Source organism: Triturus cristatus, chromosome 12 (genome assembly GCF_964204655.1).
Source record: "Triturus cristatus chromosome 12, aTriCri1.1, whole genome shotgun sequence".
NCBI classification, from domain to species: Eukaryota; Metazoa; Chordata; class Amphibia; order Caudata; family Salamandridae; genus Triturus; species Triturus cristatus.
The window spans coordinates 694651664-694675920 of NC_140595.1; the positions used below are offsets into that span (position 1 = coordinate 694651664).

At 47.4% G+C, this 24257-nt stretch overlaps 1 protein-coding gene across 1 annotated transcript in view; it reads left to right on the forward strand.

Annotated features, from left to right (window-relative positions):
- LOC146780114 (uncharacterized) overlaps nucleotides 1-24257 on the forward strand; it is a 478834-nt gene that overhangs the window by 361723 nt on the left and 92854 nt on the right. Inside the window, exon 10 of the mRNA XM_085638050.1 lies at nucleotides 16058-16161. Within this exon, the coding sequence (XP_085494176.1) occupies nucleotides 16058-16161 (104 nt within the window). The remainder of the gene's footprint in view (nucleotides 1-16057; nucleotides 16162-24257) is intronic.

A 24257-nucleotide genomic window follows, 5' to 3' on the forward strand; every position in this document is an offset into this window, starting at 1 on the left:
GTCCGGATGCAGGTGAACTTGCAGGCGTGGCAGCTGAAAGGTCCGTGGGTACGTCGTGGAGTGGCTTGATGGCATTCTGGGAGTCGGCCGGTGTTGAGTGCGGTGAGGGTGGCGGCGGAGTACGTCAGGCGGGTCGGTCTGGATCTTCGTTGGCCAGGGGTCCTGGCGCTGGGCGCGGTCCGGTCGCGGACGGGCGCAGACGGGCTTACCTTTGGCGCGCCTTCGGCGCACAATCGGCGCGCCCGCTGCGCGTGACCGCTGCGCGTTCGCACGGTCGCCATATAAGGCGAAGTGCGCGGGTGGGCGGGGCAGCTGGGAGGCGGGAGCGGGGAGGGAACAGAAAGGAAAAGGGGCGTGGTCAGCGGTGGTGGCGGGAAGCGGGGAGCGGGGAGGGAAGGCGGAGGGCGGCGAGGTAGGCGGGCAGACAGGCAGGAGAACGCAAAGGGCTGAAACTGACTAGAAAAAAAAATACAGGCACAAAAGTCAGACAAAAGCTGCTAACACGGGAGGAAAATGCAGTTCAAACAAGCACAAATGCGAGACAAAACAAGCACAAAAGTCAGACAAAAGCTGGTAACACGGGAGGAAAATGAGGAAACTGACTAGAAAAAATACAGGCACAAAAGTCAGACAAAAGCTGCTAACACGGGAGGAAAATGCAGTTCAAACAAGCACAAATGCTAGACAAAACAAGCAAAAACAGACGCCAGCGGCGTCGGCCGGCAGCGAGGCAGGCAGCGAGGCAGAGGGCAAGGCGAGGGGGCACACACAGCAGCTGGTGGCCGTGCGGCGCGGGGGTGTCCCACAAGTGGGTGAGACAGAGCCTTATGTACCTGGGGACAGGCCGACCGCAATTGTTCCGACGCTGACGCAATACCATCAAGCTTCCTCCCCAAAACCCGGGCGCCGTGAACCAGGGTGGAATGAAGGGCTCCGAGAGCATCGAGAAGGTCACCGTACCCCAGAACGGCCCTCCGCGCTCGCTCCGCTACGCTCCTCTGCGCCACACACTCCCAATCTTTCTGCGACCCAGTGTACAGGATGATAGAGTCCATCCTATCAAGATGGCCGCAGGGCAGGGCCACCCCAGATGGGGACCGGGTCTCAGGCACAAGCGCATCAAGTTCCATGTCACTGCAAACAAGGGTCCGGAGGCAGGCAAAAAGTGTATCCAGTGTGTGGTCACAGGTGACAGTCGTTCTCCCCCTGGGCCAGTGTCTGCGAAAACCGGGAGCAGCCCGCGCAAATCGGGACGAGCCACAGGCCGCGTCCGATCAGTTCACTGGCGAGGGTCCAGGCGATCGCCGATAACCCCTGGAATCGTCACCCCGGGTATGCACCCGTCACGCTATTCTCGGTGATAGGAGCGACCACAGCGAGATTCAGGCCAATATTCGCGCCGCTTCGGTATTCCGACTCCACCCGGTCACCAATGGCCGCTGTTGTTGAACTGCCGCCCGGCCATGTTGTCCACCCGAGGTCCCGGCTCCAGGGCCGCACAGGCCGCAAACTTCAAATGAACATTTCTCGGGCGGTACCGCCGCTAGAAGCTTCAGGATCACACGATCGGTTGCCGCTCTCAATCACCAACACGGGCACGTAGCACAGGCTGAGGATCTCATGCAGGATATCTGTGCGGGATGCGGAGATTCACGGAGCCGGGAGCCTACGCTGCCATCCCGGTCGCCATCTTGGCTCCTCCCCCCTTAATAGCCTTCTTGAATGCTTTAAACCTATGATGCATAAGGATGCTTTGACCACCTTTTGCATTGCCCACATTTCTGAGTGGTCCCTTGATTATCTGTTATCCACCCACAGGTTAGCCAACTCTGTGTGCTTGCAAGGAACACACTCCCTTATCAAATTGGCGCCAACCAAGAACTAGTTTCTTTTTATTCTTCTCAACCTGTGGGAGCAAAACTAATATCAACGGTCGCACTACCGACCCTCAGCGCTCCAATTAATGACCCCGGTATGCCTATCAGCAAGGCTTCTCCATGCGCTGCTTGGGCCAAGAGGGTAGGCGTCAAGGTGAATGGGTCTGTGTCACGGTGTAATATTCAGAAGACTATGAGACCCCTGTCCCTTGCTGTGTGTAACACCCACCTAAACATTCTTCCTCCTGGCTTGGCTTCATGCAGGCACTAGGGTGCACCTACTCAAGCCGCTTGTTGCCCTTTCGCTGGTAGTCCTCTGCGTGGTCGAAAGTCAAGCAAGCCAGGGGGAACTGGCAAGTGGGGAGAGCCTGACAGGACGATGTCTTACAAGAGCCCATCCCTCAGTCTAGCATCGCAACCCCAAAGTGCGCGGAAGTCTTTAAGATCCACGGACTGCGTGCAGACCTAGACATAACAGGAGTTTACAAATTAGCACTACTGTAGGCAGTGGCACATTGTTTATAACAGACTTACACCTATGGATGAAATACGCTGAGGACGCCGCCATGCGCCCGATGCAGATGTCTTGCCGGCAGCATATGCGGTGAGTGTCCGGTACAGCGCAGCACAAAGCAGCGGTGATTAACTTCCCACCAACCGATATTGGCTTCCGGTCATGTTACACCTTTATGACAATGAGCAGCCCTGATCACCAGTTACTCTGGGATACCTGCAGTGTGCAAGTTCTCCCAGGCTCACCGCGGAAACACCGACACTGCTCATACACCGGACAGCGAGGGACCGGTGTATAGCCAAGCTGCATATATTGGAGCACTCTACATGGGCAACGGTTGCTGGTAGGCAGCAATGCACTACGACCCTGAAATACGCTGGGAGCAGAAAAAGTGTGTCTGAAGACACCCCTGCACAGTGCTGGGGTACGATAACTAAATGTCAAAAGCCCCTCGGATGACAGTAACCACAAAGCCTACACTCCTCTGTACGGGGGATGGGGGGATGGCTAACCTGTGACAGCAAAGTTCTTTGCATAGCATGGTCAGTCGCCCGACTGGTATGTCGCTGTTTCTGCACCTGCCTTCCAGGTATATGATACAGTCAGAACATCATACCAGCAACATGTCAGGGTTCTTGGCTTTGTACAGGTTGTTAGCCTAAGGTAAATAGGCAGCAAAGATCCCTCCCTGCTCTGGAACACCAGATAAAATGCTCTCTCTCGATGTCGATGTATATATTATGTGCAGCCCCCGGTTTAAGTGGGATGAAAACGCGGGGGGGTGTTCATAAGGGGGCGTGGCCAATGTACTTGAGGGCGTGACATAAAACATGTAAGATAAGAATCTGTGCTTAGCTGTGGTGTGCCGCCCGACTTGTCTATGGCTGTTCCGTACACTGCGTCCCACTATATGATATCACAAGTAACTCACATCATACCTACAACAGGTCAGGACCGTTGGCATTGTCAATGGTCATTAGTTCCATGAGATAGATAGGCACGTATCTTCGCTTGTGCCAAAACCTTTGTTCACACCCTAACCCTGTGTGTGTGATTCTTTTCCTGGTAAGTAGAAGAGGGAGCTTCGCAGGAAGAGATGCGAACAGTCGGTCCCACCGCAGCTGTGACAGACCCTGATTCGTCCCCCCATGGCTCCTCCCGACGTCAGACATTCCGCAGAGCCCACACCCTTTGCTGTCAAGTCCCCCCAGTAAGAGGGACACCGCCCAAGGCCGCCTCGACTCCATGCCGGTGCAAGGTTTCCTGGAGACAGGGGTAGCCCTATCCCAATGCGGGCCCCACCCAGAGGTGGGAGCACAGGTCCCGGGGAGGCACAGGTCTGACTCACCCGTAATACCGCATCGGAGAGCAGGGCGAGCCACTGATGTCTGCCCATCCTCCCAAAAGTGCATTTGCTATGTGCGTGACATGGTGCCCCACACGTAACGTGTCTAACATATGGCCCAAGACCCTACCCACAGACTTGTGGAAATGAAGAGCTAATCTTCCCGGCCGCGGCCATCCCATGCGGCAGAGCCTGAAACCCCCCTTGGCACTCTTCCTCAATGCATACCCCACCCTCCTCATATCCAATCTGTCGTGGAGCATGCGGTGCCTGGCAAACCACACATCAGCCACCAGGAAGCCAGGGCCTAACCCATGCTGAGGTGCGAAGTCCAAGCACTCAAACCATCATTGTTGTGCCCACACGTTGACTCCTCATTGCCTAAATCAGGCAATGGGTCCTTGGCGCTTTGGCCTAGAGCACCGAAAGCAGCCACCAGACAGTGTTACGAGGGGCGAACCCGGGCCGCAGTAAGGTGGGAAGGGGCTCTACCCGAGTTACCCTGCAACTGCGCATCAGACACTCCGTTGCTGTGCCCCCTATTGCAGGCCCCGTTTTTCCGAAAATGTACACCCATCTGCCATGACATAGCCTCACCACAACACTTTGAGGCCTGCCCGGGTCGAGCCCGCAACCCTGGCGATGTCACCTGGAACCGGCACCCTTTCAAGAAAAGTTGAGCTGCCCCTGGGTGGAATTCTGGATTCCAGCAGTAAAATATCCCACTGAGCTGCTGCTCCGACTTCACCCGAAAAGGCCCGGCGATGGGCAGGGGGGTAGCGCTCCCCTCAGGGGTGGGGGAGACGGAGGGGGGAAAGGGTGGGCTGCAGAGGCCAGATGCGGGGAGATTGAGCGATTAGCCCCAGGATGTGGACGCACCCCTGAGGGTCGAATGCTTGCAGTCCTTAATGCGTTTTTAAAGTATTTACACGAGTGCCGACTTGAGAACCCCCGCCGGGATGTGAACCTGTGTGAAACAGGAGCCCCTACACTTGACGCAGCCCCACTCGTGCCCATCGCAGCAGGGGGAGGCACGGTGCCCAGGCAAAGTCACGCAAGGCCTAGCACGGCCGATCCCCCATGGAGGTTCTACCCCTAGCGGTCGGGTCTATTGCGCCATTTGCTGCCCCTTCAGCATAGCCCTGGAGCCCTCAGGGGGCTGCTGACGGGCCGTGCCTGGGGGGTGGAGCGGGGAGCTAGAGAAGCTCCTCCGCGTGCAGCTGCTAGGTCAGGCGTGCGCGGTGAGGGGCCGGGAAGCTAGACCCCCAACCCTGCCCCCAACCCAGTCCCTCGCCACAACCCCACCGGAGGCACCAACCTCCGTGGGCCCCCTGCGGGGCCGGACCAGGGAGCTTGCAGTTGGGACGGGGTCCCACACAGGCAATGGCCTACGTGGTGGGCCCTAGGGGGGGTTTGGGTGATTGACTCACCTTGCTTCTAAGCCGGCCACCTCATGACACCGCCGCAGGCTGGCCCGGAGCAAGACCGACTGCGTGCCCTGGCCGGAGCTGCACCCTACTCCCCTCCCATGCCCCCGGCAGCCTCCAGCCGAGGCTGGGCCGCCCACCAGAATCCCCCGAAAGGGGAGATATGGCTTGGGGTATGGGGGGGCAGGGCCAGGTCACCTCCAGAGCGAGAGGTAGCGACGGCGTGTCCATGGCGCGAAAAGAAGAAGGTCAGCGGGTGGGGGAGGCCTATATACCCCCCTCGTTCCTCGCACCCCGGAAGTGACGCGCCCTGCGAGCCGCAGCCACTGGCTGCTAGGAGTGTGGGGACTCCTCCCTGAGGGGTCTCCTAGCAGAAGGGGGGTGGGCTGATGCCTAGCTGGCACTAGAGGCCCGCCCTTCTAGGGCGCCCTGTGGGCACCAGGGCAGCCGCAGAGGGAGCGGTTGTGGTTCAGCGGTCAGAGCTCCCGACTCGGGAACTGGGGACTAGTGTTCGAGCCTTGGCGTCGGCTCAACATCTGCATTTATTAGCAAATCCAGATCTGGATCTAGCACTTCAAATTAAAAAAATAAATAAACGCTATCTCGGAAGGGCTAGGATGGGAGACGGATAAAACAAGTGAGGGGCTGCTGCTTGGAAAGTGAAAGCACGTATCGCGCTCTGAAAGCATGTTGTGCTTCTAGTAGGAAGAATTCATTAAAGAAAGTTCTGCTCACATGTACCATGTAACAAGCATTGCAAGGCAATAGGTCTCACACTTACGCAAGTTTAAGCTATTCGCATTGTAATTGACAACGCCTTTTATTTATGTTTTTAAAACAAAAACAAAAATAAAAGGCATTGTAATTTGCAATATCAATATCTCAAACTCGCGTAACTGTGAGACCTATTGCATTGCAAATGCTTGTTATATACAGTGGAGAACCATAACCATAATTGGTAGAATGATACTTCCAGCTGGTAATAGTTTTCTTAATGTCTCAAAACAAATATTAAAAGTATAGAGGCCAACTGCCAGGCTTGGAGCAATGACACACTCTGAAAATCGTTTGTGTGTAAGTGTGACTTCTGAGACAGAATTGCCTATCTGAACATATTCGAGTTTGTTTGGGGTACGATAGAGGACGTCATCATCAAGGGCCATCCTTTCTTACAATAATATGGGGAAAATTTCACTTGAATCACGCTAGCGATCGTGAAAGATTGAAATGCTGTGTTTGTTTGGCAGTTTTATATAGCGCAAACTCGACCCGAAGGTATTGGAGCGCTTTACAGGAGCACTAGTTACATTAAAGAAGGACACATTAAACTTTTTTGGAGACACAGGGAGATTAAATGATTTTCCCAGAATCACAGGATGTTGATCCGACGCCAAAACTGGAACCCGGTTTCCCAGTTCCAACGCGGACAGCTCTGGCCTTTACGCCACACCAGGGGTCTCTAAAGTGTGACCTGCAAGTTGCACACAGTGCTATTTGTGCAATGTGCCTCACGCTGTACCCATCAGCTGTTTCGTGAGTAAACAGCACAGTCATCACTCAGCACTATCGCCATTTGAAAGTCCAGTTAATAGCGATATGCTGACGAGCTGGCAGGCTGAGTTCAAACTGAATTACGTAACTTCACGTTGATTAAATTGCAAAGTGCAGTGTGATTCCGCTGGCACCTGTTGCCGCGTGTCTCCAGAAATACAACTGGCATTTGGGAACGCTGGCAGGCCCTTGGCATGGAGATATGCTCCAAGGCTTGGCAGTCAGAGAGTGACTGCGGATATACCCTTGCCGGTGGCATGGAAGATGAAGGGGGCGCTGTGGACTCCACGGGGTCCGACAAAGGCTCTCCCCGGGCCCCAACAGTGAAAGATATTGAGCAGCTGCTGGCCACGGGGAGGCGGGCGTGTAACCACGTCGACGAAGTTTGGCCACGTCTATTCCTTGGAGACTTGTAAGTAAAGATGACCTTTGAACCTAGGATCACAGCCATTTTATGTGTTAGAGGCGGACTTGGGGGCATATCAGCAAGGCGCGGCGATAGAATTATCGCCTAATTAGCAAGCTCACGCTAACACGTGAAAACTTGCGTTAGCGTAGGAATTCCTAACACCCAGCTTTGCATCTCTAATGAGATGCAAAGTGGGCGTTCCTGACCTGACATGACATGAGAAATGTCGCTAAGCAACATTTCTCTTATCATTAAGCCCCACGCTTTGAAGCATAGCGGCAAGAAAAGTAGCAATAACCCCTGTTATCGCTACTTTCCTTACGCCTGCTTCAGGACTGACTTAGCCATGATATCCTATGGAAGGTAGATATCATGGCTAAGTTTGTGGGGCCCTACCAACAAGCTAACGCCACTTTGCGTGAGATTATCGCTGGGTTTCCAGTGATAATCTCACGTTAGGCAGTTAGCGCTAGGAATTTTATCGCTTTTGAGATAAGCGTTGCTAATAGCATGCTATCTCAGCGATAGAAATCCACGCTAGCCGGCAATAATTATCCTAGCGCTAAGTGCGCTTAGCGCTAATTATCACCGGTTGTTGTTGATATGCCCCTTGGTTAGCGAGCTCCGTAGTTTACTAGGCCCGTGAACGAGTTGCACCTTCTGTCCAAATCTCTTTTCTGGGGCTTGCGGTCCTGCCCGTGTCATTTTAAATTAAGGAGTTCAAGTCCTACATTGACTATCTGCCCGCTTATGGAGCTGGGAAACTTCAGATCTCTGACACTACTGAAAACGTAGGAGAAATCATGACTGGCAGATGGGGGCCCTTGAAAGGCTCATCGGACTGGTGCAGCTATTCACATGTCATTAATTGCCTAGCACATTAGTGTCTCTGTCTGGCCCTGCCAGCCTTCCTCATTAGAATTGGGCAAGGGGCGTGGCCGATGTAATTAAAGGCGTGGCTTAAAAAACACTTAAAGTAAAAATCTGTGCTTAGCATAGTGTGCCGCCCCACTGGTATTTTGCTGCTTTTGTCAATGCATCCAGATATATAATGCAACAAGTAACATTACACCTACAACACACAAGTACTATTGGCTTTGCCAATGGTTGATAGTTGCAGAAGATAACAAGCTAGAAAAAAATTTACCCCTGAATATGCTGGACATTTCTGCCCCTAACCAAACAATTTTCTAAAGAGGCAGTGTGAGAACACAAGGTTTTCTGCAGTTTTCATGCAGGCAGTCATCAGCATCTGTGGTAGAAGTGAGTGCTGTTTTAATAGAAAGAAATTAGGCATCACTTATTTTAATTGTTTTTTAACGGACTGAGCACTGGTGTTTGTGAAATATGGAGGCAAAAGAATATGAGGTTGGCGTAAAAAAAAATACTGATGTGTGATGCGGACATGAAATTGGAGATATGGAAATAAGAATGCGACTTTTCCAGATGGGGGTGAGAACATGAGAGGTAGAGAGGAGAGAAACTGGATGGAGACAGCGGTGAAACAATGTGAGAGGAAACTGTGGAAGATAGAGGTGAAAGAATAAGATGGTGATGAACGAGAAAATAGGCAAGATGGAAACAGAATGAGAGTGGTGGATGAAAAATCGAAATTGTTAAAGTCAGAACGAAACCAGGAGAGCAGAGCAAAAAAATAAAGCATTGGCCGCACGTGCTCCTCGCGCTTAAAGTAGAAAGAAAAAAAACAAGCCCTGGAGTTGTGTGTGAGCACGCGCGCGCTAGAAGCAGGGGGGAAGAGGGGGGCATGCGCGATTTACTTGCGGGAGCAATAATTGCTACCATATGACGCCTCACGTGCACGCGTTGCCATTGAAGGCAATGGAACGCGTGCACGTGTTTGGCTGAAAAGCCATGGCGATTGGAAAACGTCGAGACCTAAAAAGGGCCAATAGTCATGGGAGGCTACAAATGAAGACAAGGCCGTACTAAGGAGGGACTAACAAGCCGATAACTGAATCAGAAGCCAGCATTTACGAATGACAAAGACCCAAGCCAATGAAAAATATGGGCGGAGAGTCGGCAGGGCTTCTCTTCCATACTCCAGTACAGCATGTCTCACAGAGCAGCACATGCGTGCTGACACGAGGCTCGACCTAAAAACTGGTATTTAGTGTTACTTGTCAGAGCAAAAGCTCAGGGACGATAAGGCATCATTACAAGGCCTGTGCTACCCTTTTATTGCACCCACAATATTTGCATCTCATAAAATTTGACAAATTCTGCATATACTTCAGCTTCAAAATGTTGCACTATCTGTTGGAGACCTGTTTGAAGAGATAATGTCTCACAGGATATAATTTCTCCTCAAACATGTCCCTTTGATTATCTCTTGCATGACTTTTGAATGAAATACTATAAAATCTATCAATTTTAGGTGACATTTAATTACATTTCATAATACATTTTTTGAACCATGTACCTATCACAGGAATTAGAATCCAAATAGAGATGGGTCATGCTTCGCTGTGCTGGCTCACTCACTAGTTTTCACTTGCTCACTGATTCAGGGTTGTAATGTAATTTACACTCCACGTGTGCAGTAAAAACACTGCTTTGACTTGAAAGAGGCTGTCTGGGAAGAGAAAAGAAGCAGTTCTTTTTACCCAGTCCTGCATCACTAACAATAACCAGCAATAAGCATTCTAGTATGTTACTTTGTTTAATGATGTCCTCTTGGGGTCTGAGATATATTGTATTTACCCAGGAGATGGCCTCTATTAATCCTAATTACTCGGGCCGCATCCAGGGCCGGACAGGCCGTAGCGGGCACTGGGTGTTTCCCCGGTAGGCCACCAGGGTGGCGGCCGATTTTGGGCCCCTGGGGGCCGTTTTTGTTAAAGGGGCTGTTTTTGCAGCATAGCTGCAAAATGAGCCCTTTTAACAAAATCGGCTGAAACAGGCCCTGGCAAACAGCTCGGCCGCAGCCCCAACCCCCCAGGGGGCCGGCCGAGCACTTTACCAAGGCCGGTTTTGGTTCCCAGTCTGCCCTGGCCGCTTCCCAGTCCCTTGTTCTTTTGCAAACTATGCCACCCCAGTTTAGACCCAGCCATTTGCAAATCAGTCTTGACCCTGTTCCAATAGGAACAGTCCAGCCCTAACTGCCAAGCCAGGTCCTTCCTAAACCATAACACAAGCAATCCAGGACAGTTTTTGCCCTTGTTATGGGCTCATCAGCCAGGTAAATCTTGCTTCCAGTGACACAGTGTGCACAGGACCCACGTCTGGGCATACCCATCCCACTCAGGATGACATACTAAAGTATACAAAAACTGAGGGATGGAATACTTGAATTAAGCCACTGGTAATTACTTAGGGCTGTATCCCAATACATATTTGCTTTGCACACAATGCCACCTCAGTTTGGACCTTTAAATTCTAGTCATGATGCACATTTTAGTCAGACGTTAGAACGGCCTGCATTTTTAGGCATGTACAGCTTAAGTAAATCATTAATTTCATTTCTCAGTCACTGCTCCTCACACAATCAATTGCCCTGTTTTGTGACATAAAAACCTAATCTCGCCATTTGGCTGCAGTTTGCCCTTTTTAATGGAATTACTAATATAATCTCGCAAGAGGGATGAAACAGTTACTCATCATTTCTCTCCATTAGTAGCTGTCCATGTTCAGCCAGCTGTGGATATGTATACTGTTCAAACACCTGCCTTGAACATCTTAAAGTGAGGTGTGTTGGTGTTTGTGGTATTGGTTGGGGCTGGTAATTTGGTACAGCTTTGGAACTACAATGGGTCAAACTAGTATCACTTTTTTCGTAATTTATTGCCTAACATTTCCAAAGAGTGAACAAATAGATTCTCATCATTTTGCTTCTTTTCCTCAGATGAACATCTATATCTTTGTGCAAGCACAACAGAAAATGGAGTGCTTGGACAAATGCTAAATATGGAGAATTCGGTATTGTTTTATATTATAGAAAAATAAAGAAACAATTAAGATTCTTCATGAAACACTGCTGGCATACATTTTAAGCTTTTAAATCCAAAATTGCTTTCCTTTATTAACAAAGCAGACATTGTATGCATGCAAGAAGCATGAGATACTAAGGTTTTCAGTGTAAACAGTCAATCTTGATGTAGTTCAGCTATGCATTTTCATGCAGGCAGAGCTAAAGGGGGCCTAACTATTTTGATCTCCATGAAATTACCTGCAATGTTGACAAAAGTATTTATTTCTATGCCTTATTACCACCAATTAGTGCTACTGCAGATTCCCAACTGCTTTGATGTCTTGTTAATTAATTTTTACTGTAATATGTTTGATACACATGTTACTAATGTAATATATGACCCTGAGGATAGTTTAATGAAAAATGTTATGATGGTCATACAAAGCATGCTCTAATAATAAGGGCGGGGGATTTTACAATGCATCTAAATGTGCACAGCAAATCATCTGCTTTTGGCCTGATTGGATTGATGAGGACGGACACTTATGGTGATCCTCTAAATAGGATTCCAGTTTCCAAAAATCTGTCATTTTCTAGAGAATTCTGGACAAGTGAGACTTCCACACCCCCAAGGTGTAAATACTGGGAGCGAGGTAGGCTGCATAATTTTGTCCTCGGATCTAACCATACTATTGAGGGACTATAATGTTGAAATCTTCTGCGTAAGTGACCATAATCTGTTTGTCATGGTCAGTGCTCTACACCTCTTTGATTCCAAAGGGTCTAAGGAAAATCTGCCTTTAAAATATTCATGCAATAAAGGCACCAGGATAAAATGGGACAGAGCTGATAAGGAGGCCTTTTTACATAGGCTTACCAAAGATAATAGTCAATCAATTTTATGTTTAACGTCCCCTGATGAAACCCCTGAAAACATTCTAACAGCTTTTAATATTCTTGGCACATCCACGGTGAAGGGGTAACAACATATGTTTCTAAAATGTGTCTTCCACAGGTCTGGTTTGATCATTCATGCGGAAGTCATTCATAAATAATGAAAGCTTGAATTATCCAAATCATCATGCTCTAAGGAAGACATTATGTCTCCTAAGTGTCTCTAGAAAGAAACGCTTGAGGCTAGGAAATCCAAGCTTAGAAGGGAGACATTGGAGAAATGTAGAAAAGGCAGCTACCCTGAGGGACAGTGCATAATTTTGGAAGGTGGTAAATCAACCTTTTCTCTCCGGGTACAAAAAGGCTTCAGTGGAGTCTATTATAACTGTTCAAGCCAGGGTGGATTATTTTACTAGCATTTGTGACCTGGCCAATGAGGATGTCAGTCTAGGAAGCAGGGAAGTAACTCCATGCAATTATGAAACCATTGCTCAATTTAGTGAAACCATCAATGTCAGAGACGTAATTGCTGCTAGCAATCTGAATCCTCCTACTAAGGCCCCTGGGCCCAATGGAGGACTATTAGACCTATAAAAAGATAATGTTGACTTCTGGGGAGCAATACTACCTAATCGTTTTAAGGCCACAATAAAAGGGCAACTTCTTTCTTCTTGGAAGAAAGCAGTGGTTTTCTCTGTGTTGTTATCGTTCAATTGCCCTCTTACATAGCTCCTTTAAGAGCCTAAATAGGGTTCTGGATGCTAAATTAGAGACTTGGATGGTGGGACATCAGACTCTCTCTAGAGTGCAGTATGGCTTTCGGCCAGCTGTAGGCACTGTAGAACAGAACAACACAAAGTGCATTGTGCTTTGTTGGGCTAGATGATTGCACGGACAGGGAGTTAGTCTCTCACACCAACTCACCTGTTTAGGGAAAGCCACAAGAAAGTGCAATGTGCAGAGTCGAAATCTAGTCATGAGGAAACGTGAATGAACTTGAATGGTAAAAGACAAATGGAATTGCGGCCCATCTACACAATTGCGTGTTTCACAATCCCAATTAGACATACTTAATTCGGCATAATAAGCATTTTTTATCATCAATTTCATATTAGGTTGAATACAGTCTGGATTATCATAGTAGTGCCCTGGCCCGATCTTATATAAAAACTTTCTTTGACATATCGGAGTCAGGGAAAAGCAAGAGCCCTTTTAAGGGACATACAATCTCTAAGAACCCTGTTTGAGGATGATAAGTCCTCTGATGTCCACACCTTTCCCCAAAGGATCAAGGGAGCAATATTTATTCTATCTCTTCCAACCCCACTTCCGAGTGGCTAAAAGCTTTGGAAGAACTAACAGAGATCATTAATAATCTTTTTAAAAATGTATTTTCCAGAGTTTGTAACCAGTTGCTTTTGTGATGTCCCCGTACTCCTTCCCCGAAGGTAGCTACTGATAAACATTTAGATCTGTATAGGGTTATCATTTCCGCTACTGGCTTATGTCCTAACTTACAAGCAAAGTAGAAAAGCCCCTCCACTGTTCTGCTAGTGTGTTGGACTCTGGCCACAATCAGTTGCTCCCAGTTTAATTTGTTATTAAAAACATTTCCTAGGTAAGTGAAATTGGGCACCTTATCTATAATCTTTTCCTTCACCACAAATGTCCTTGTTTTTGTTTGTTTGGGACAGCACACCCTTTACTTTCAGGTCCAATGCCAACATAAAGTCAGTAAAAGCATTCAAAGCTTTTTGAAGGCTATTGACCATCAAGGCCATCAAGACAGTGTCATCTGTGTATGACAGCAGAGGTACTGATTTACCTCCCATGCTGGGAAAGTCTAGTTGTTGCTCCAAGAGAAAAGCCTCCAGGCCATTTGTATCTAAAAGGAATAAAAAAAGGGCCAGGATATAACCTTGGCGAACCCCCTCTGTGGAAACAATTGACCTAGTCTTCTCTCCCCCAGGGCCATAAAGGATAGAAACAGTAGTGGAGGCATGCACCTCCGCAACAGAGTTATAAGGGGCCCCTCACAACCCATTTTTTCCATTTTGTGCAGTTGCAGTATCGTAGCCAATGAAGCCTATTGAAAACTTTACCAGGCAGTGGTCCTTGGGACCACAACCTGCTTCCTTCGATGTTCTCCAAAATGCGGTATTTTTATTTTTTAGAGTAGCACTGGTTTTTTGAAGGAGGATGGCCTTCCTTTCAAGAATCCCATTTGGGAATGCAAACACAGGGGTGATGGCCTGCTGCTCCTTGCCAGGTACCATCCCAGTGTTTGCAGCCTATCACTGGGAGTTGCAAATAGTTACCTGCCTAATTAACATTCATAAGGCAGATCATTCTACAGCCCCCTACAAATGGACGTTCAGCAATGTGGCCTCTTACAACATAGTTTGCATCACAAAATTAAAAACAGATCCCACAAATTCATGCTCATATTTATGTACCCAAGAGCATGGCCAAGCACAAGGCAACACAAGGACAATGCAAAGGCTTCAGTAATTGTGACAAAGCCACACAAGTCCTGGTTTGCATAGCCTTGCGTGGCTTTGTAATGAAATGTAACTCATGGCAGGTGCCTGTGCTGCATTACGCTACATTCCATTCCATATGTTCTCGTGCATCCACCCATGGATTTCGGCACATTTCCAGATTTTTAAAGACTTGTAAAACTGAGAATGCATCAAAATGCTACACCTTTGGAAGTGATATGTAATGAAGAGAAATATCTTTATATCTCCTTGTTATTTCTTCATTTCACATATGTTGCGTTCTGCAGAACACTTAGAAGGAGGACAATGCTGCTGTGGATTGACTTTCTCCTGGAAAGTTCCCCCTTCCTGCACTTAAACAATCCTGTCTGTAATGCATGCACCCTTGCATTATGGTGATAGGGTGTCTGTGTTGGTGCTAGACTTTACACACAGCACCATTGCAGTGGGAGAGCAGAAATGCTCCATATTTTTGTAGATATAGAGCATTCATGCTGTCTCTAGTGTATGCAACGCAGCATTGCAACTTTGCCTGCTGCCCTACATTGCATGAAAGTGCAGCAAATGTACCCCTCAGTTTGTCCATCACATCCATCGGTGTTTATGATTAGTTCATGGATTGGAAAACCTATCAGAATCAAAAACGTCCCTAGCCCTTAAACAGTTTTCATTAGACTCAAATAATTCTCAACTTATTTCATGTCAATTCAGAACAATACTTAATTTTGCTTTCTCAAACATTTACCCCAGCATTTTAATTGCAAAATGAAAGCTGTAATCAACTACTGCCAGCATGCGAGGAAATAAAATCCAATTGTATGACCGCCGCATACCTTACATGGAAAAGCTTGGGATTTCTCTTCCAGAAGTATCTCGCTTGGGGTGTCCTGTTTCTTCTGATGAGAATGAAACACATGTTTATTTTTTATATTTGCATGATCCGGGCAAGAATGTAAATTGACTATAATTCTAGTTTTAGGTTAAGTGGCAACACTGACAGACTTCAATGCCATCATATAGTTGACCCCTTGCTGCATTCTTAACCCCTCGGCAGCCTCCTGTTTCCTGCTGAGGGATCAAAGTAAAGCCAAACAGTGGGAACTACAGAAGATGAACATAGCTCCTGGAGCCTTGCTTAGCACTAAATAAAGGGATGGCATTAGCAGTGCCAAGCCTACCAGAGGTTTACCCTAATGAGGCAGCCTCTACACTGAAGGTCCCCTAATTGAAGCCTTTGCTGCTTGTGGTCTTGTGAAGCACTAGCATTCTTCATTCTCTCAAAGGCTGTTGGCACAGGCTTTCTCATCCATGGTTTACTTCATGTGTACCCCATTTTAAATTTAATTTTCCTCTTCCATCAGTTCTTTGATTTATTCTTGATGGGTAGACCATCCTTGCTAGTGCTGATGGAATACATCCAAGCTGGCGAGAAAGAGAACAAAGAACTGGGAGGTACATGATTTTAAGTGCCGTAATAAAGTGAATAGTGCATGAATTGAATCCACACAGGAAGACTTCTGTTATAAGAATGAAGGAAGATATTTGTGACTCACATGGTAGGATGAATGTATTAATTTCCTTACCAATGCGTGTCTGTAATTTGTTCCACAGTGAGAGGAGAGGAAGTGAAGAAGGACGATGGTACGAAGATCCAGATGATTTGGACATCAATGAGGGGATCACAATCAGAAACACTGGAGTTTTGATTTGGGAAGGTAAGGATTGATTTGTTATTTGTGCTAGCTCCTCTTTGGAAATAACAAAAATGCCTAAGAGATTATGGTCCTCAAGGGATGCGCATTCAGTAAATATATAATGGGCACAGCCTATACATTTATTTATCATTTGTTGGATCTTTTATAAGATGAAAGTAGATATAATCCATCATATTGAACTTTTGTTCCAATAGTCATTGACAGAAATGTTTTTAGTACTTGAAGTAGGTGGTAATTGCGAGTGTTTTGCGACCGCAATTGCGGTTGCAAAACATTAGTACATGGGTTTGAGACTCACTATTTGGAAGGGAACTCCCCTTCCAAATATCGAGTCTCTAAACTGTTTTTTGCGAATCGCAATTCATTTGCGACTCTCAAAATTGTGTTGCTAGATGGCCATGACAATTTTAGCATGCCCAAATGGGTTGCTCACCTGTTTGTTCATGCTAAAATTGTTCGTACATCTGGCCCATAGTATAGTGGTGTACAGTTCAGTGGGGTAGCATAGAGAGGAGTGTGGTAAAGTGTAGTTACATCCTGCAATATTGTAAAGTGAATTCTCATCTACTTGACTGACGTACGGTGGAGTGCTAACACTGTAGTGTTGTACACTGCAGGGGTATATATTGGAATATAGTATACTGAAATAGCATACAGTTGAGTGGTGTACAGTGGAGTGTGGTACAGTGGAATGGCATAAACTGGAACAGCATACATTAGAGTGGGGTACAGTGGATTAATATACAGTTCAGTGGTGTACAGTGAGCTTACATAAAGTCACGTGTGTACAGTGTATTGTTGTAAAGTAAAATAGCGTAAAGTGGAGTGCCGTATATTGGAGTACCATACAGTGCAGTAGTGCAGTGCATAATAGCATACACTACGGTGGGATACAGTGTAATAGGGTAGAGTGCAATAGCATATATTGGAGTAGCACAAAGTGTTGTGCCATACAGTTGAATAGCGCAGATTTCAGTAGTGTTCAGTGCCATAACGTAGAGTTTAGTGGTGTTAATTGTTCAGACATACATTGGAGTGACATATAGTGGATTAGCATACCGTAGAGTGCTGTATAATTCAATTGGGTTAATTATAGAAGCGTAGAGTCAAGTGACATACAGTGAAGTGTTGTTTAATGGACTGGAGCAGAATGTAGTCTTGTAAAGTGAAATAGCAGACAGTGGATTGTAGTACAGTCCAGTGACGTATACTACATTTCAATACAATGGAGTGTCGTAGAGTCGAACAGCATACAGTGGAGTGGCAAACACTCTAGTAGTGTACATCAAGTGGGGTATAGTGGAATAGCATATAGTGGAGGAATAGTGTATGGTGAGTTGCGTACAGTGGAATAGCACACTGTTGTGAGCAGCAAACTTTAGGTGTGTCCAGTAAACTGGCATACACAAAAGTGTAATAGAAGACAGTGGTGAACAGTAAAATAGCGTAGAGTATAGCAGTGTAGAGTGGAGTGGTATACAATGCAGTTGGGTGATGCAGGGTGGAGTAATGTACAATGGATTAGCATACAAAGTAGGGGTGTACAGTGGAGTGTTGTAAATTGGAGTAGCATACTCTAAATAGCATACAATGGAGTGATGTAAATTCAACTGTTTGGGCCCCAAAACTTGCATACACTTTTGTAGTTTGTATATCGCAAAAACCGACATTTGTATTTTGTTCAAATTTTGATGAATTAGGTAATATGGTGTGCAGATGAATCTTTAGGGTAGTGCAGCTAAGTAGTGTAAGTAGTTTATAAGTTTTAAGGTATTTAAAGTTAGTTATATCTGTTGTTGCAGTATTTTTCCAAAATGAGGGGTTGTATTATGCAGTACTTTCACGGTACATTGGGATCTCAAGTCTTGAGCTGATTGGCTAATCATTGGCCTTACAAAAGTGAAAGCCAGCTATGTTATTTGTAGGTACACTTTGCCTGTGTTGTGGATTATGCCTTCCAATGTAGGTAAGTATTATGTTTGGCATTTTCACCCTAACTGTTACCACTTTAGTAAAGTGGCAATAGGTAGAGCAGAGTATTTCAGATTTTTAATTAAAAAAAAGGAAATACTGCGAAGTGTGGTACTACTGCTGTACCCCACAAACATTTTGGGCGGTTAAAATCTTTGTTTCTAAATTTCTATAGATTGTTATAACAGTGTAGGGGGAAGGGTGCTTTTTTTACAGTAGCGCAGTCATTTTAACAAATTAAGTGGTACTCTGTACACTTTGTTGTGGATATTTTCATATGTAAAACTATTTAAATACACTGTAGCACACTATATTTATAAAATATAGGGGCATGTTCACAAGAAACTATCACTGAGTCAACGGCACTTTATTGCACACCCGCTCAGCAGCTTAAGGTGCCACTGACTCAGTGCACCCAAAGTAACCGTCCCATGACGCCTGTGCCAGATGAGTGTGGTGTGTGTGCAAACCTGCCCTCAGGGAGTGGCTATGACATGCTGAGGACTAGGCCAGTGACCTGCACACCACCAGCGAGGACGCCTGCGACGGGTAGCAATGGTGGCCCTCCCTCGGTGCGTCATCGGAGTGGTCTGGCCTGCCGTACGCCGGACCAGCGCAGGGCTTGCCACAATGACTTGTGGGCTTGGCGCGTGGTCCAGTCCATGTCTGGACAAGGAAGTAACTGATGCTTGTGTCCCTGTTGTAGTGTTCACGGGACCTGGTACACAATATGCAATGTAGCAACCTCTGACTGGCATCCCACAGGATGAGCATCATTGACACAAGGGAAATCACTGTCCCTACATTCATCCACACATTCATACATGATGAAAGACATGACACAGCAGTGCGTCACTGGAAGTTTATTTGCACATCCAGTGCAGTTATGCAGCTGGAGCGGTACAGGGCAATGGCGAGCACACTACACAATTTGGGCCCGTGGAGGGCCAGCCAGAGTCCATACGGGGATGACATGTACTGCGGAAGTGGAAGGGTACAGTCCGCAATCTATCCGCCGTGTCATTGGTCATCGAACAGGATGTGGCAGTCCATGTCGCTGTCCAAGGTGAGTGCATCGGAGTGTATCGGGGGTTAGTGGAAGGTCATGAGGCCATGTGCGGCACCAAGCAGAAACAGGCCAGGTGGCGGAAATGAATGCTAGTGCCTCCTGATCACAAACCTATCCACGTCCTTGTTGCTGGGTGTGTGCCCCGCCCTCCCTGTGGGTGTTGCAGTACCGGCTGCGGCACTGTGTGCCACTGACACATCAGGGGCCTGAGTGGATACGTCTGCCGCACTGTGAGGCACTGACACACCAGGGTGCGGGGATGTGGATGGTGTGGGAGCAGAAGCATTCATCAGCACCATGCCTTGTGGTGGCAATGCCATGATGGAGGTCTGCAGGGCATGATAGATCCCAGCTACATTTCGATGATTTGCAGCGGTGGCTGCCATCCTTTCCGCCTCTATATGCACCATGTCCTCCATGAGCCTCCGCATGTGTGCCAACTCACGGCTGGTATCGTTGGAGCAACTCTGAGGGGACAGCTGTTCTACTCTCTGCGTCATGACTCCAGCGATGTCAGTCAGGGCTCGTTGGAGACTATATGGTGAACATAGACACCCAAGGATGGCGTCCAGTTTGGCAGTCATGAGTTTGAACCCCACCTGCACCTGCTCAGCTGTCTCCCTCTGGCCCTCCAGCACACAGCGTTGGAAGGCCATTTGTTGTTCCTGGTGGACTTGGGAGGGTGCCGGGGCTGTGGGTGCCTCCTGCTGGGTGGTTTGGGTGGTGGGTGAGGTCTGCTCCATGTAACTGGGCTGCCCTGATCCTGGAGGTGAGTCGTGGATGAGGTCAATGTTGTCTAGGAGTGCGTCAATGCTGGTGTTGTCCTCCTTGTCATCAGTGAAGAGTGGCTGGGACTGCTCTGCAGGAGGTGTTGACAATGCCCCTGTGATGTGAAGGGGAGATGGTGTACTACAATGTGTCCACATGTATGTAGCCGCATGGTACAGGTTGACATTCTGACAGCATGGCATTGTACATTGTGACAGTCTGTGGGTCTGTGCGAGGAGCCAGGGTCATTGTGGGTGTGTACTGTGCCCTGCTTGAATGTGCATGTGTGCCATTGTGGCCATCTCCACCCGTACCCCCAGTACTTGGTGGTCACTCACCCTGTTGCGGTTGTGTAGTGTCCTGTCGAGCAGTGTCCAAGCCCCCGACTCCGGCCACAGTCTCCACACTGATGACTGTCGACACCAGTTCCTCCATGTCATCCAGCATGAGCTGTGGAGCTGCCTTCTGGTTGGCGGAGAGTTTCTCCTTGGTCTTCCGTTTGATGTCATTCCATCGCCTCTTGACCTCGTCCATTGTCCGCTTGTGCTCTCCTATGGCATTCACCTTGTCGACGATGTCCCGCCATATTCCAGTTTTGGCGCCCAATGAGACGTTGGAGGTGACGAAGAGTTGTTGATGGTGTTCCATCACCTCCGTGACTATGATCCTGTTCGCCTGCGGACTGAACTTCGTCTTCCTTGTCTTCTTGTCCTTGTCCTTCCCTGTCCCCGATGTCCCGGGCTGGTCGTCCGGGGTGCTTGTGGGGTTGTGCTCGTCCTCTGTGCCTGCTCCGGCTGCCTCCAAGGTGCTTGGCTGTAGGTCAGTTTGTGTGTGGGTGTTTTTTCTACTTTTATGGTGATTTTTTCGGCCTGCCAGGTGTGTGTTGCAGGCCTGGCACTGCTTATCGCTGATTTCCTCATTGCGCTTTGGACCATCGCGTGTTTTTTGGTGTTGTGGTTTGTGGTTCTATCTCCGTCGTGGTGGTTCTATCGCGGACATTGTCTGTGGTGTTGGTGGACTATCGCATGGTAACGCCTTGTTGTGAATTCCACGTTGACACAGGGTTATTTTCCCGCGATGGGCTGCGATATTGGAAGTTGTGTTACGCTACACTTGCGGTAGTTATCACACGTTCTTGTGAATATACCCCATAGTGTCTTAAAGTGAATTTCTAATTTTTTATTTATCTATTTATTTATTTTTTGGTACCGCGGTACCCTGTACTTAAAAAAATATATATATAAATGTATAACTAATTTTTCCTACCTATTACCACTGTACTAAAGTGGTAATAGGTATCAAGCTTGAAAAGCGTAGCGCTGAACACAGGGAAACTTGAAGTGAAAACAACATGGCTACCGTCAACTTTTTTAAAGGTAGCCATTAACCAATCAGCTAATGACTTGTCATCACTATCTACCTTGGTAGTGCTATGGTCTTAAAATGCATTGGATTTCTGTAAAGGCGAGAAGTGAACTCTGCTCCGTTGGCAAAGTTCCCAGAGTTTTGCCTATTTCACAGTCTGCTTGGAGCATGGAGTTCGGCAAAACCTCTGTGGGCCGCCATGTAGCTGAGTTTGCTGCCCACCCCATTAAAAACATTGCAGAGTTGGAGTCCTGTAATCGCAGCACAGGTTGTAATTGGCTGCAGCGTTCTATCAGCTCTCTCTCTTTTGTGTGACTGTGGGACGACTCTATATCCTCTTCCTGCGTCTCCACTGCGCCAACATGCTGCAGTTGAAAGTGAAACAGAACAGAAGTGGCAGATGAAGATAGGAGAGGAGGGGCAGAAAGACATCGATATCTGAGAGCTGGAGCTCTGGACCTGGCCTGGCAGTTCATCTCAGGTACTGTGAGCTGCGGTCTACCTATACTTAATGCTTGAGTTGGTACAAGAACAACAACGGCTGCTGTGGCATAGCTCCTTTAGTTGAATATTTGTTTACCTACAGCTCAGCTCTGAAATGGGGCCATGACCGACTGTGGTCCAGCCCAAGTAGTATGCTCTCTGTCGCTGGGTGGCACTGGTAATAATCCATGAATCTGTTGGAACCACTTCTCTCTTAGTTATGCACCGCCTTCCCTCCCACGGGCTCTAACACCAAGTCGCATCTCTCCCTGCAAAAATGATTTACTGAAGAAGCAGACCAAACATTGACAGCTTTCCGTCTCCCCATCCTTCCTGGTAACTAGCTGTGCATATTGCTCTCTCTACTTGGTAACAAGTTATTTCATACAAATGTTATGGGATGGCTCTATCTTAAAAGACTGCCCGCTGCAACTCAATCAGTTGTTGATAGTGGCTGAAAGGCTCACAGTATTAAATGAGACCTGCTGTAGAGTTCTGCATGAGTGTATGCATTTTTTAACAAACAAGGTTCCAGCACTTTGTGTGTAAAATAGATTAATTTGAATGGTCAATATTCCAGGCTAGTATGTGTGCGTGTAATTGTAGTAAATACAAATATTGCTGGTGTGTCTCTTTGCATGGGTAACGAAAAAAGTGACATAATTGAATGTTATCACCATCTGCATGTTACTATTTATGTTGTGAATGTTTTTAATAATAAATGAGCAATATTTTAGGAGACTCATGCCTTCACCTCCTGAAGGACTGGGCTATTCTAAGGCCCAGCGGTGCCAGGGAACAACACCTGAAACCTTCGTGGGTTACCTGTTCCGGCGTACAAAACACAGAGACACGGGACACTTCCTGCGGCGTCAAAGATCAGCGTTTATTTACTGCAGGGATGCAGAAATTGCAAGAAGTACACAACGTGTAGGTTCTGAGAGACTGCTTCGAATTGTAAAAGTGGATCGCTCCTTTTATACACATTTTCCGTCATCGCACAACATAGCAAACAAAGCTTTACAACTCAGTTCCCACAGTAAACTTCAAAAGGGTCGCATTCATGTTTCAGAAGCCCGGAACATAATTACAGCAACATTGCCGGTTCACAACTGTAAAAGCACATTATCCCCACATTAAGCACATTCCATTCTGACTGTAAACGAATTGGGAGAAGGGACAGAGACAGATGCAAAGGAAAAACAAGGATGCACAACAGATTGAAAAAGAGTGTGAAGAGCAATATCGGAAGCTTGATTGCAGGATCAAAGGACCCGTGCCTAATGCATGCACGATTGAAACAATAGACTGGCACGGCAAGATGAGCCTTGAGCGGGGCCATCTGCCTTTGCCGTGTCATCCCCCTCATCATGAAGACACCTTCAAAGAAGCACGTGTCCTCCGCGAAAGCTTGGGAATCCCAGGGTCACAAAGCGGACAAGGTCCGTTCGCAGGCTACTTGAGGGCAAGAAACAAAATGGATACCGCATCTAAAATGGAACCCGAGGGCTCAGATGGACATACCCAGGAATGAGACGAACCGTACATAGTAGCGTAGCGAAAACGCGTACACCCACTAAACTCGTCATTTGCGGTTCGTAGATACCAAACTCGTCCATATTCGAACACACCCAAAAAGTGTCATTACGATTCCCACGGAACCTCAGACGCTCCTTTTGCCCTCATGTAGGCAAGCACTAGTCGAGATCAGAATCGATTTCGATATTCATCAAATCGTTCAGCTGTTGCTGGAACATCATTCTATCCATCAATGTCTCCTTGGTAACAGATGGCCGTCTTATACACGTTGTAGCACAGAGGCCACATAAGGCAGGACCACACTGCACACAAAGACAACACGTGAACAGAAACGTTACAACAACCCCTACGATCATCAGAATCTTCCAACCCCAAATTGATATCAGACCCCAAAACCATCCTAGAAGTGTCCAACCACCTTCGTCCACGTGTATGGACTCGGAGATCTTATGCAACTTCGAGATGGCTTGGTAAACAGTTGGAGCGTTGTCAGGGATGAAAATGCAACAGCTCGAATGGATCACTTTGCACACACCACCTCTATCTGCAAGAACAACGTCTAGAACCATACGGTTCTGCAACGTCATAAGTCTATCCGCCTGAAGTTCTGCTGTTAAATTAACAAGAGCACTCGCAGTTATGTTAGCAGTCGACTCTACCACACGGGTCAACTGTCTTAGGTTCCTACTATTAACCATAGGTCCCCAAAACGGCAAGAAACCCTTAAAGAAGTCTCCTGCTTCTTGACCGGCAGTGTCCTCTTCGCTAATAACGCCTCTCACAATTCTAGTTTTGTGATAGTCTGAGGCAACTGTAAAAGTCGGTGGCAAAAGATTCGCAATATAACAGGTACCCGAGAAGTCACGGGGCAACCATGTATATGCACGTTCATAACATACAA